Below are 14,598 nucleotides of genomic sequence, written 5' to 3' on the forward strand. Positions count from 1 at the left end.
TTTTACATTTTTAATTTAATATGATATTTCTATCAATAAAAAATCGATAAAATCAATTTAAATAAATAATGAAGTTGCTTTTTCAAAATAAGTTACAAATTTTTATACTGAAATTAATAGGTGAATATAAAAAAATGAGTGAATTTATTTACCAATATAGTAAAATATCAATGTTTAGAGCGATATTACGATATTGAGCCTATTAATTTATCAATATGGGCAGATATTTTAATGTTCATCGTAGATTCTCGTGACTGTGGGGTACAATGTCAACACCACCCCTTCCACGTTACTTTTTTTTTTTTTTTTTTTTTTTATATATATATATATATATAAAAGGAACCTTTTAGAAAGAAGGGGAAAAAAAGGGAAAAAGAAAAAGGGGGGAAATTAAAAAACAAGAACTTTTTTTTTGTTTTTTTTTTTCTTATATTCTCATTCAGTTCAGTTTAGCTTCAATTTGTATAAATTTGTTCTCCATTTCCAAACCTTTCTTCTTCAGCGATTTCAATACTCTGTTCTTTCAGTCCTTTTGGTTAATTCTTCTTCTTCTTCTTCATTCTCTTGTATGGTTATGGCGAAAGCTATTCTTGTCACTGGCGGCGCTGGCTACATTGGAAGCCACACTGTTCTTCAGCTCCTTCTTGGCGGTTACCGGACCGTCGTCGTTGATAATTTGGACAATTCCTCTGAAATTGCTGTTCGTCGGGTCAAGGAGCTCGCCGGCGATCTCGGCAAAAACCTTTCGTTTCATAAGGTTTCCGTTTCGCTTCTGATTTTCTTAAAAAAAATTTCTTCATGTTTACTCCTGAAACCGATCTTCATTTTTCTCGTTTTGTTTTGTTTTGATTTCATGCGTTGGTCGTTAATTAATTATGTTTTCCTTTCTGTTTCCGCTTCAACTGATTCAGCTTTTCGAATTTCTGTTTTGCTCTCATCTTCTTGCTGTTTCCAATTTCTTCTGCTGTTTTATTAAATAATATGATTATTTCAATGACGTTATTTGTTTATCATTTTTTTCTTATGCTTTTGGGGATTTCTGATTTTCTTCCATCTTTGTTGCTGTACTTTTTTTTCACTCTCAGTTATGAAGTATTAGTAATATTTGAAGCTACTTTTCGAAATTGGGACGAATCATCTTCTCTGTTACTGAAATGTTTGTTTGATCATTCCTGACTTCTATCTAAATTAGAATTGCTGTCATATTCTGCAAAACATTGCATAATGATGTATATACATGTGTTTCTGAATTGGTTTGATAAGAATTGTAATTTTCTTTTACTCTAGCTGGACCTCAGGGACAAACGGGCTTTGGACAAGGTGTTTGCTTCAACACCGTAAGGACTTGCTCTGCTCTTGAACAGTTCTTTTGTTGGATAGGAAAATAGAGATTCATTTAGTTAACATCCCTACTGCCCACAATTTAGGTCTCGAATCGATGTTAAATGGAAGCTTTTATTCTTTTTTTGATTAAGTAAATTGGTAAAAAAGATGCCGAGGGGGCTCCACCCGTGTACAAGTGAGGCACACAAGTAAGCTTCCATGCTAAGATTAATTTGGGATCTTATATAATCTCCTATCACCCTATAATTTGATAGAATTCAGCACTTTGATCGTTTAGGCAATCATATTGATTGACAAGTTATTATTAGAACAATCTTTTAATTCCATCTACAGGAAGTAAATTTTTCTATTTGTATTTGATTTGAATAATAGTGTTCAACTGTTTATATATTTTGACATGGTTAGTGAGCCTTTGTAATTCTCAGTCGACTAATCTTCATTGCAGATTTGATGCTGTTATTCACTTTGCTGGGTTGAAAGCAGTTGGTGAAAGTGTACAGAAACCATTGCTTTACTATGACAACAACTTAGTTGGAACAATTACTTTATTGGAAGTCATGGCGGCCCATGGGTGTAAAAAGGTATGCCTATGTCATTGCTAGTAAAAGTATTGTTCTATTGATATTAACTGAAAAGAAACGTTTCCTGGGTTTATTGTTGAATATGCAAGGTTGACCTTTTCTTTTCTCTTACATTTAAGTTGCTCATCTGTAAAATTAATTATGATTTAAGTTTGGTACCTTTAGTTCAAGAACAATTTCTAGCTTTATTTAGGGAAAAAGTTTGGGCATTCCTCGATCTTACCCTAACATGCATAGTCCACAAAATTTAAATGGTGTAGCAACTCTGTGCCACAAACAGTGAAAAGCATGACTTTTCTTTCTTTATTCTGGTTTCTTATTATTCAGATTAATGTTCTTGTTATTTTAAGACCAAATTTCCTGAACAATTATTTTTGTAATTATTTTGATATTTCAGCTTGTCTTCTCATCTTCAGCCACCGTTTATGGTTGGCCAAAGGAGGTACCATGTACAGAAGAATTCCCCCTTTCTGCAGCAAACCCGTATGGACGAACCAAGGTATAGAAGTCCTTTTATTTAATGTGCACTGTAGTCGATCTTTCATTATGTCTAAATTCTAACTGTAGACCATCACACGAAAGAAATTCTCATCAATTCACTATTGCACCGTTGCTGTGCTTTCAGCTTTTCATAGAAGAAATCTGCCGTGACATTTACCTTTCAGACTCTGAATGGAAAATCATATTGCTAAGATATTTCAATCCAGTGGGTGCTCACCCCAGTGGCTATATTGGTGAGGATCCCCGTGGAATCCCAAACAACCTCATGCCCTTCGTGCAGCAAGTTGCTGTTGGCAGGCGTCCTGCCTTGACAGTCTTTGGAACCGACTATTCAACAAAAGATGGAACCGGAGTAAGTTTATTATAGGAACACTAGAATCATGTTGTTTGGATGATTAGTGGTTTTTCTTGCTGTTCCTGATTTGCTTAGTCTGAGGCTTCCAATAATTTTCTCTTCCTAATGTATACAAGTGAAATTTATGGAGAAAGATGATCATTAAAAGATCTAATATCCTTTGCAGGTACGCGATTATATTCATGTTGTTGATTTAGCTGATGGACACATTGCTGCATTGCGCAAGTTAGATGTGGCTGGTATAGGTAATACACTCACTCTCAGGCTCTTTGCTTCTGGTAGTTGATAGTAAATTTCCCTGATTTTTTAGTTTTTATTTATATGTCAAGAACCACTATGGAGGATGTTTGTATATCTATTTTGAGCTCTAATAAGTAATAACATTCATCATGCCGTGAGAATATCGTGAACTCTCTAATAAGGCATGTTCCTACGTTAGATGAGAGAGTAATGTACAGGGCCAATTTGTAATTAATGTCTTGAGTTTTAGAAGAAAAAAAAAGTCCCAGGTTCATTATTGTGTGGCCTAAAATTTTGGCAACTGCCCTGTTAAAATTAATACAGGTTTGGGGCACTGAATTGTTATTTGCTTATAAGGAGGCAATTTGATTGTGTTCAAATTTTCTTGTCTCTCTCTGATTTCTTCTTTCAAGAATTTTCTTTTTTTGTAACCACAACAGCTAATAATGACAAATTAAAATTAAATCATTCAAGAGTTTGAGCAGTATATGTTATGATAGGTTGTGAAGTTTACAATTTGGGAACTGGAAAGGGTACATCAGTCTTGGAGATGGTTGCAGCTTTTGAAAAGGCATCTGGAAAGGTATTTTTGGCTCTATTTTATTTGCATTTGTTACCAAGAAACTCGATCTCTTTGGATAGGTAGTAATTAGAATTAAGGGTGTTCTTAGTTATGAGTAATGTGCTCCTGGTTTCAGTGCCTTCCTCTTATTATGGTAAACTAGGCTTAATTTAAATGACAATAATGGGATTCGTATCTAGGATTTCAGTTTTCAGATTAGAGATGCTACTGTGATTCAACTACCAAGTATGGATGGATCCAAGGGAAATCTGATGGTGATGGAACTTCAATAACCTATCGCCCATCCACAACAGAGTCATCACCGTTCACTGACACTTCCACCACGAGCACAAATAAAATAACTAGTTTCTCTCTTAATTTAGTTCTTGTCCACTTGAACAACCCTAAAACTTTTGAAGTCTTTGAATGTTTCTTTACCCCATCATGGCTCTACTTCACCTCCCACCTGAATTCACTGGTTAATTTCTCTGTTCCAGAAAATTCCTCTTGTGATGTCTGCACGCCGACCCGGTGATGCTGAAATTGTCTACGCATCGACACACAAAGCAGAAAAGGAGTTGAACTGGAAGTATGTCTCCCTATTCTTTAATGGTTTCCTTTATAGATTATATATATTTACGCCCCACCTGCTATTTCCTATATGTCATGTCAAGTGGGTTTAGCTTGCTTTCACAGCCATAACTTGGTATTAACTAGCCCTTCATAAACACTGGATGAAATTACAACTTTATCAATTTATTTTCCGCAGTCGAGCAGATGTAGAATGCTGTATCGGACTTACTTACAACACATTTTCTCATAACCAAAGCTCATTGTTTTGTTCTGTTATGATATAATGTTAAATTTAGTTTGCATTTCTTGAACCAAACAACAAAAACAGAGACCAGGATAGTTTTGTGTTTTGTTATGTTCCTTGAAAGTTGGGTGTTATTGAAAAGATCATCTTACAATTTCATTTGTGAATGCAGAGCAAAATATGGAATCGACGAGATGTGCCGGGATCAGTGGAACTGGGCCAGCAAGAATCCTTATGGCTATGAATCTCCAAGCTCCAACTAATGGCTTATACTTATACTAACTCTTGAGGCCATCTCTTATCCTACTCGCTTTTGCATTACTTTTACTTCTCCTCATAGATGTATTTTATGTTGTGTTATATAAACCTCTTGGTTATGATCCGTTGATCATCACGAGATATCGATGTTTTGAAGCCTATTTAATAAAAAAAACTCTTTTGCTTCTTTATTATCAGTTCTGAACATGTTGGTTGCTTTTGTTTAGCTCCAAGTCCATTATTTGGTTAAGTTTTTGGTCAGTTTCGTCACGTGGACGTTTGCATTTCTTATAACAGGGACAGAGTTGAGTTTGATGGTTTCTAAATTGATCGGGAAAAAGCTTTAGTAAAGCAGTACTGAACTGAGCTACGGTATTCTCCCTAACTTCTTATCCCGCCCATGCCCTACGACTACTAGGTCACTCACTAACTTCCTTAAGAGGTGCCTAATCAGGATATTGCTTCAGGAAATTCATTAACAGCTTATTCTGATTTAATGCCAAACCTCCTCTTTAAACCGGGTATTACCACTAGGTTTGTAAGATCGGTCTTCGGTTTATGCGTTACTTGCTCTTGAAAGACTTCTAAGCCTTTTCTTATCCTCCCTTTGGACTCATATACAACTGGATTTCTCCAAAAAGAAAAGAGTATTTCGGATCAGGAGTAATAGGGCAAAAAGAGAGGGCGATGCGTTCGTTAAATCGGTAACAAACAAGCTAGACAATGGAACTAAATGATGGGATCTAAAAAAGGGCATGAACTGGCCGTTGAGAGTGGAATAGTTGAAATTTGAATTTGAAATGGTGTAGATTAGCTATGAGTTTGAATGGGAAAAAAAAATGGTAAATTGGTAATGACAAAAAGGCATTATGATGAGTTTAGATAAAGCCAAACAAAGATTGTGCGTCTAAAAATAAGCTAAATCCAAGCGACAATCTCCATGAGAAGAGGGATTTTTCAAGAGAGTGGACCCTTTCAACGGTTCAAAATATTTGAATTGTGTCTTTGTCTTTGCTTCACATGGTCATTGCGGTTTGGAAATTTAAAGAGTTTTGAATCTTCTGCACTTTACACCTCAAAATCAATTCTGATGGTGCTGAAGAGCATGACTGGGAGTGATTTAAAGAGTTATTTTTGTCCTAAACTGTAAAATTAAATATTTGATTAATTTTAAATTATTAAAAGTGTGTTTCGAAGTGATTTTGAATACTATAGAAAATCACTTTCAAACATTTATCGAGTTTCTTTAGCTTTGACCAGTTTGATAGTTTTCTTCAATTTGAAGATAACTCAATTGATTAAGATATAAACTCTAAATCAAAAGGTTTGAGAATTCTTGAAAAAATAATTGTAATATAATAAATGTGGTTGTTTTCTTAATCTCTCTTTACCAGATTCTTCATCATTTTAATGTTCAACAATTTAAAAAACAATAACAGTTAATGTTTATTTTTGAAAATTAAGCTTAAAAAAGGTAAAAGGGAAAGTAATGAAACTCAAATGTGGACAAAGGTTTAGTGTTAGGGATTTTTTTTTTTTAAACATGAAAAGTTTGAATCTGTAAAGCTGCTCATTTTTATGGATTTTATAAATTAGACATAATAGAAAAGTGAGTTTTTTTAAATTGATGTGAAAAATCTTCAATTACGCTAAACATTGTTTTTTTAAATAATATGTGAGGGATTGAAATTTCGAGATGGAGAGTACATATTTGATGTAGGATGGACTATGTTCATTTTGACAAATATTGCTTTCTTAAAATTTCATTTTTATTTGACTTTATTTTGATCTCGATGCACTTTTATAAAATTCATCATTTTTCTTCTAAGCTTTGGAAGTTTAACAATGTTAGAGTAATACATTACTTTAGGTTGAAATTTTAAAGGAACATTCCACACAAATTTATAAATTTTAAATTAATTTTAGTTTGAATCACAATACTTTATTTTATTAATATTTTCTTAATACGATGCAGATTAAAAAGATTCAAATGATGTACTAAAAAAAATATATTTCAATTAAGTTATGATATATTTAAAAAAAAAATATATGTCAATTGAACTATGTTGCATTTCATAATAAACATAGTACTAAGAGAATAAAGAGAGCATGAACTAAAAAAATAAATAAAAATGAAATAGAGTGCGTTACAAATTCTGAAGTATAAAAGAGGAGCCGTGTGCTTTCCACCGCCACTCTCTATTTTCTATTTCCATTTCCAATTTCTTCAAACCCGATTCTCTCTCTCTCTCTGAGCCGGAGATCTTGGATTTTGAATTTCTTTCGAACATCGTCGCTGCTTCGAGTAGTCGTCGGATCAAACCGATCTGATCTGACTGTCTTTGACGGATTTGGATCTTTGATTGCTAAAAATGGAGAATCTGATCTCTCTCGTTAACAAAATTCAGAGGGCTTGTACGGCGCTTGGTGACCATGGCGAAGCTAGCGCATTGCCTACACTCTGGGACTCCTTGCCGGCTATCGCCGTCGTCGGTGGCCAAGTCTGTTTCCGATCTCTCTCTTCTTCTTTTTCCCTTACTGTTTCATCTAACTGTGCTTGTTTCTGTCTCGTCAATACTAGTTTAGCGATCTGAGCTGATGGTGCTGTTCTGGGATTGAGATCTTCTTGCTCTTTCTTTATACTTTACTTTCTTTTGGAATGGATGAAGATTTTTACTGCCTGAATCGTTAGTTCGGAGGTTTTTGTTGCTCAGTCAAATATTAAACATGGAGGATTTTGTGAATAGATTATTTTGTTGTCTAATTTTGAAATCGAGTTTGTACTGTGGATCCGTGTGATTAGCCGAAAGTTCTGTTCGGTAGATAGACGTTGGGTAATTTCCAAACTGAAGTACAACCGCGGTGTCGCCGCGATAAGTTTTTTGTGTCGGAACATTCTTGATGGCATAAGGCTTCTCCATGATCTTATTTTCTACCAACTGGACGTCCTCTCTGTTACTATGTGCTGATTTAACTGGAGAGAGCTTTGTAGCTCTTACGCTTAGCCATAGCCAAGCAGAAATAACCTTTCTCGTTATTTCTCTCTCGCAGAGTTCGGGAAAATCTTCAGTGTTGGAAAGCATTGTCGGCAAGGATTTCTTACCTCGTGGATCTGGTAATTAATGGATGACTAGGACTCTTCGACGAGTAAAATATGCAGACTGCACTTTTTGACTAAACAGTGCACAATGCTTTACAGGTATTGTTACTAGGCGACCTCTTGTCTTGCAACTTCATAAAAGTGACGAAGGAAGCAGAGAGTATGCAGAGTTTCTCCACCTTCCCAGGAAAAGATTTACTGATTTTGGTAAATTTCTTTATATTAACATAATATTTCACATTTTTTTTGTGAACTTTATTTTTGAAAATGTTTATTTATCAATATATATATGTGTGTGTATATATATATATATATATATACATATATAACAAAATTTTACCATTAAGTAAAAAACGGCACTATGAAGACTAAGCACTCAGCTCAGTTTTAAACTTCTTGGGAAAGTTCAATAGAATCATTAATCATTGACAAAGATTGCAGCTCTTTTTAAAAATTATCGGGGAAGTTTGAGCCACAATAGTCAGGCTTGATGCATGTAATGTGAAAATGGTAGAGTGATGGATTTCTATTCTTCTCTATGTGGGGACTGACGGCAACCTAAGAAGCACGAACATTGACACGCGGCACGAATACGAGACATGGTTAAACGTCAATTTACAAAAAAGTAGGATACGACACATTGGAGACAAATTATTTATTTTATTTTCTTTTTACAAAAATAAATATATTTTTGCATAATTTGACATATTGTGAAATATGCACACATATATTTTACGAAAAGTAAGAAAAAACAGAAGTGGAAAAAAAGGGAAAAATAAAAACGGAAGGAAAAAGAAAACAGAAATGAGAAAAGAAAAAAACTGTAAGAAAAGTCACATAAGTTGTTCGTGGTCGTGCGTCTTGAAGTTGAAGTCACCCTTGTCGATGAAGTTAGAAAGAAGAATCGGGTAGCATAGTGGGTTTTTTATTTTTCTGAAAAAGGTTGTGGGTTAAGTTCTTGGGGGTGAAGTGTCTTCATATGGAGAAAGTGTATAAAAACTCTAAAATTTTGAAAAAGTTGGGCTGAACAGTTAATTTTAATCGGCTTATAATGGCCCTTAAATAGGTTGTCTATCGTTGGTCTTGTTTCATTATTTTTAATTATTTTGGTATATGGAGTGTCCTTGGTGCACCAGCGTGTCCTAGGCATATCTTGGTGTCTTGACGTGTCATAAGGTTAAAAAAAAAATTGATAATAATGGACATGCCATCTGGCGTGTCGGACGTGTGGGTGTCTGACACTGACACTTCGCCAGTTTAGAAGTGTTGGTGCTTTATAGACGGCAAGGTTGTGTTTCATTCATTTGCAAAAGATCATGAGTACTATTTTATGTATTTCTTGATATCGATGATTTAATGCATTTGCGGAATTTTCATGTTTTTATGATTTGATTTAGCAAAAGTCTTGGATAACAAGTTGTGGTGACAAAGTGGTTGGCTTATGTTTCTGTGTGTACACTTTTGAATGAGGGTGCAAAAATGTATAAATGATTGTTTATCTTACTTTTTTTCTTACTGCACAAACTATTTTTGCAGTTGCTGTCAGAAAGGAAATTCAAGATGAGACGGATCGAGAGACTGGTCGTTCTAAACAAATTTCCAGTGTCCCAATTCATCTCAGTATATATTCTCCCAATGGTAGGTCAAATGTTTGATTTTTGATTTTTTTAATACTCTTTTGCACTTGTGTGGCATATATGAATTTTCTTTTTCATATTAACGATTAACTGACTTTCTTTAGTCGAAGACTTGTTCTTCCAGTCTAGCAGAAATAACTTTTTCTAATATTTCTTCATGAAGTTGCATGGTTGAGATTTGACCTTCTTGGAATAGTATTTTGAGATTTAGGAGAGTTTGAGAAATTATTTTGAAAACCATTTTTTATTTTCTAAATTGATTTGAAAATGCATCTTGGAAATATTTAGCGGATACTAATGCTGCTATGTTTTTTGACTGCACATATTTGACACATGTAGCATTCATACACCTTGCATCCGCTCATATATTCTCTGTATTTTTCAAATCTTGGCAGTTGTAAACTTGACACTTATTGATCTTCCTGGGCTTACGAAAGTAGCTGTCGGTAAGTCACATCAGCTTATTCTGCTTTCTTATTCTCCTTGTTCCATTGTTTAATTTTGTTAATTTAGCAATTACATGGTGACAATTTATGTATTCTCTTGCAAAATTCAGAGGGGCAACCAGAGAGTATTGTTCAAGAAATTGAAATGATGGTTCGGTCCTATATTGAAAAGGTAAGGTTTGGCAAATAGTGGGTGCTCTTTTGATTTTAATCATCTATTACAGTCTCTCGTCATCCACATCAATTTTCATATGCTTCTTTTTTTCCTTCTCTCTCTCTCTCTCTCTCCTTTGTGTGTGAAGGAAATTGAGTGAGATTTGGTTATTTCTTGTACAGTCTATCGGATGAGTTGAGTCCATCTGGATTCCTTTTTTTTTCTTTTCCTTTTTTGGGGATATTAGTCGTCTAACTCTTAGCTTTGTTTTACCTTTTTCTAGCGGAAAAACTTATGCCTTAACCCCATCTGTGATACTTCTGCAAGTGTTTTGTAACTTTGTTTGTACTTCCATTGTTAGAAAGGATTAAATTTCATTCTGTTTATTAATTTATTTGCTTTGCTCTCATGCAGCCTAATTGTATTATACTTGCTATTTCACCTGCCAATCAAGATTTGGCAACATCTGATGCAATTAAAATCTCTCGTGAAGTTGATCCTACTGGTATCATCAATGCTTTCAAGCCATTTGTCACTATTCATTGCTAAAAGAAATGCATTTTGCATACTCTATGTTAATTTCTTTCTCATTGTTATTTTCTCAAGTGTGTTCTTCAAAGGAGTAAATTTGATTTTAAGGTATTTTAACCTTTGCTATTTTTCTCTTAGGGGAGAGAACTCTTGGTGTGTTGACGAAGATTGATCTCATGGATAAGGGAACAGATGCTGTTGATGTAAGTTTCTTTGACTCCCTCTACATCAAACATAAAATAATATAATTATATAAGCCGCTTTCTAAGAACAATAATTAAAAATTGAGAAGGTTTGTCTTTGCCTTTTCAGAGAATTGATATTTTGGATCTTTTTTTCCCCTGATTTGATGGATATGTATTTACCTATTGTATCATGTATTCTAAATCGCATTCTTTGCATTGCTAAGATATTGGAAGGCAAAGCTTACAGGCTGAAGTTTCCTTGGGTTGGTGTTGTGAATCGTTCACAAGCAGACATCAACAAAAATGTTGACATGATTGCAGCTAGGCGTAGGGAGCGTGAATATTTTGCTAGCACTCAAGAATACAAGCACCTTGCCCATAGGATGGGCTCTGAGCATCTAGCAAAGGTCCTTTCAAAGGTATGCTTACCATTTATTTTGTCTATTTCCTTCTTTTTCCCCCTTTTGGAATTGTGTAAAGTGGCATATTGTGGTTATTGATCTTTGACTTCTTGTAATTGCAATGTTAATTTCAGCATCTTGAAACGGTAATCAAGTCCAAAATCCCCGGCATTCAAAACCTTATTAACAAAACCATTTCAGAACTTGAATCTGAACTAAGCCGTCTTGGAAGGCCTGTTGCAAATGATGCTGGAGTAAGTTCCTTGAAATTCAATGGCTGTCTGTAGTCTGTTGGTTCTAAACCTATCTAATAGGGTTCATTTTTATTGTTTTAGTTTTACTTGTTCTGCTTTAGGTTCGGTAAGATGGTTGGAGGGGATATTAATATATGTTTCTTCAATTACCTTCTCTTATGTTCATTTTATTGTTAAATGCAGGGAAAACTATACATGATTATGGAGATTTGTCGTGCTTTTGATCAGAATTTTAAAGAACACCTTGATGGCGTGTATGTTTATGTTCCCCTTGTTTTCTTTTGTAATACGCGGTGCTTCCTCCTTGATGACTTTTGTCATGTTTTCTAAGCAATTTCATATCCTGATATCTTTACAGGCGTCCTGGTGGTGATAAAATTTACAATGTCTTTGATGACCAACTTCCTGCTGCTCTGAAGAGGTTGCAGTTTGATAGGCAACTGTCAATGGAAAATGTAAAGAAGCTTATTACTGAAGCTGATGGATATCAACCTCATTTAATAGCTCCTGAGCAAGGATATCGCCGTCTTATCGAATCTACTTTAGTTACTATTAGAGGCCCAGCTGAGGCATGTGTTGATGCGGTATGCACAAAACAACTTGGTATTACTTTGGAATGCATGAAATTTATGCTTTACTTTGTGAAATATTGGCGCATGAGGGGGGGAGGGGGAGATGAAAATTTGCCATATAGACTTTCAGCTGTTAGAAGGTGGTTTTGACTTGCGCATTTTATTGTTCTTGGGCTCTGCTTCAAGGATTTTGATCCAACAATTCTTCTTTCCTGTTAAAACCTGAATTTTAGACTGATCAGTTTTGTTTGATTATTGCTTACCTGTTAAAATCTTTCCTCCATGGATCGGTCACCAACTATTGCATTTCAAGCATACTTTTATTTTTAGCATTAACGTGTTTACATGTGTTTCACTTTTTTACTTGAGCACCGATGCATTATAATATATTCTTCAGTGTATTTTCTCATTATCAGATAGAGATCACTGCCATTGTTTAAGAATCTATTGGATACTCATCATTCTTCATATATATATATTTTTTTTCACTAATTTCAGGTTCATGCCATATTGAAGGATCTGGTTCACAAAGCTATGGGTGAAACTCTAGTATGTTCTTGAATCTTACATATGCTACACTTAATCAGAATCACGTTCCACATTTTTAGAGTGTTATGATTCACTGCAGCTGGTTTGGTGATCTCCAACTTAAAACAGTTTTGTATTGAATTTGATTCATTTACATTATTTGTCTTCTTGCACCTAAATATTCGTCCATGAGACGTGCTTTGTCTTTGAAAAAAAAAAAAAAAAAAGAACTTTTTTTTAGCCCTACTGTTCACTCATGGAAGAAACGGTCCAACAATGTTCGATGAACTTTTTGTGATACATTTATTAGTTTAGTGAAATTTTAACTTTGAAGTTATAGAACTTGTTTAAATTTGATTTGAGCTGCTTCACAAAATGTTCAATGAACTTTTTGTGATACATTTATTAGTTTAGTGAAATTTTAACTTTGAAGTTATAGAACTTGTTTAAATTTGATTTGAGCTGCTTCCTAAGAGATGAAGCCTGCCTTCTTCAATCTTCATTCCTACATTAATTGGCAATACTTAATCAAGACTGATGAAAATATCCCCAGTTTCTGAATTATAAGGTTATGTTTTTTTTAAAAAAAATCTTGTGCATAAATGTTCTTTCACTGCTTTCAGGAATTAAAGCAGTATCCTGGTCTTAGAGTGGAGGTAGGAAACGCAGCTATCGAGTCACTTGAAAGAATGAGGGAGCAAAGCAAGAAAGCATCACTTCAGCTTGTAGATATGGAGTGCAGTTACCTGACAGTTGATTTCTTCCGGAAGCTACCTCAAGATATTGAAAAGGGCGGCAACCCTACACATTCAATTTTTGACCGATACAATGACTCATATCTAAGGCGTGTCGGTAGGTTTTCAACTGTATTATTGGACTATCTTACCGTTTATTTACTTCCTGTGCTTCTTATCCAAGACATGTTTGATTAACAATCAGCCTAGTTCGTCACATTTACCTGTTTGGAACTTGGCCTCTTGAATATGTTCTAGAGGATCTAGTATAATCTATCAATGATATGTATTTTCTTGTGGCATATTACAGGAACAACGGTGCTATCTTATGTCCATATGGTTTGTGCAAGCTTACGGAACTCGATTCCGAAGTCTATTGTTTATTGTCAAGTACGAGAGGCCAAAAGAAGCCTCCTCGACCACTTTTTCACCGAGTTGGGAAAACTAGAGGTAAAACAATTCCCCTCTTCCCATATGATCAAACCTTCGAAGTTTGCCTCTCTACCCATGTTACAAATTTTTTGCTATTTCCCTTTCAGCAAAAGCGCCTATCATCTTTGTTGAACGAGGATCCAGCGATCATGGAGCGGCGTTCTGCCCTAGCAAAGAGGCTCGAGTTATACAGAAGTGCACAAGCAGAAATCGACACAGTTGCTTGGTCAAAGTAAGATTGTTACATGTATAATATCTTCTTCTGTATCTGGAATCTGGGAGCGAAGATGGCAGCAGCACAATTCTTTCATTCATACATTGCGGGGAAGAAGGTTAGCTGGATAAGCTGATTTTTGTTGTATTCATTTTCCGACGCTATATAAAGAAGTGATTTTCGCCATCTTTCTTCGACGCCCTTCGTGGATATGGATACCGATATCTAGATTACCAATTACACAAATATTATATGAAGAAATACCTGCGTTTCTTTTTCCTTGTTTTGAATTACTTGGAGTGGGGAGGAAAAAAAAAAAGAAAGGAGAATCTTCTCTTTTGGAGCACAGATAATTAAATAGATATTTATTTTAAAGAAAATACTCCTAAATTTTGCTATTTATTTTGAAAAGATCTATTCTTTTAAAAGGTTCTATTTTGTTATATGATCATTTGACCTTTTCTACTTTTGGAGTGAAACTTGTCAGATTGTGAGGCCAAAATTGAGATTTTAGAACAGTGTGACAACTCATATTTTTGTTTTACAGCATTCAAAAGGATTTCTACAATAATGGTTGTTTTGAAACCTATATGTTCAAGGGTAATTCTATAATATTTATAAGAATATAGTTTTTTTTTTTTTTTTTTTTTTTTTAACAAAAGGCAAAGTTCAAGGTATTGTTTATAATTAGCACTTATTAAAAAAAAAATTAGATACTGCTTGCACTCTACATCTGATGTCAATAAATGATG

The 14,598-nt window shown here is 34.5% G+C and overlaps 2 protein-coding genes across 2 annotated transcripts; both read left to right on the forward strand.

Moving 5' to 3' along the window:
• The first annotated feature begins 242 nt into the window (after window positions 1–242).
• Window positions 243–4,855, forward strand: LOC120092596 (UDP-glucose 4-epimerase GEPI48). The gene is made up of 9 exons (XM_039050736.2): window positions 243–757; window positions 1,288–1,337; window positions 1,790–1,925; window positions 2,323–2,424; window positions 2,551–2,778; window positions 2,948–3,026; window positions 3,522–3,604; window positions 4,081–4,172; window positions 4,573–4,855. The coding sequence occupies exons 1-9, from the start codon at window positions 569–571 to the stop codon at window positions 4,661–4,663; spliced, it is 1,050 nt and encodes a 349-aa protein (XP_038906664.1). The 5' UTR covers window positions 243–568; the 3' UTR covers window positions 4,664–4,855.
• A 1,949-nt stretch (window positions 4,856–6,804) lies between these two features.
• Window positions 6,805–14,128, forward strand: DL1 (dynamin-like protein). Its single transcript, XM_039050724.2, has 16 exons — window positions 6,805–7,159; window positions 7,710–7,773; window positions 7,858–7,965; window positions 9,295–9,396; window positions 9,791–9,841; window positions 9,952–10,013; window positions 10,410–10,500; window positions 10,665–10,729; window positions 10,936–11,130; window positions 11,247–11,366; window positions 11,550–11,620; window positions 11,725–11,950; window positions 12,437–12,487; window positions 13,090–13,318; window positions 13,511–13,650; window positions 13,740–14,128. Exons 1-16 carry the CDS (start codon window positions 7,031–7,033, stop codon window positions 13,866–13,868), a joined length of 1,833 nt encoding a protein of 610 aa, XP_038906652.1. The 5' UTR covers window positions 6,805–7,030; the 3' UTR covers window positions 13,869–14,128.
• Window positions 14,129–14,598: the final 470 nt, after the last annotated feature.

The sequence above is a fragment of the Benincasa hispida genome, chromosome 1 (genome assembly GCF_027475165.1).
Source record: "Benincasa hispida cultivar pf3 chromosome 1, pf3_genome.v1.1, whole genome shotgun sequence".
Classification (NCBI taxonomy): domain Eukaryota; kingdom Viridiplantae; phylum Streptophyta; class Magnoliopsida; order Cucurbitales; family Cucurbitaceae; genus Benincasa; species Benincasa hispida.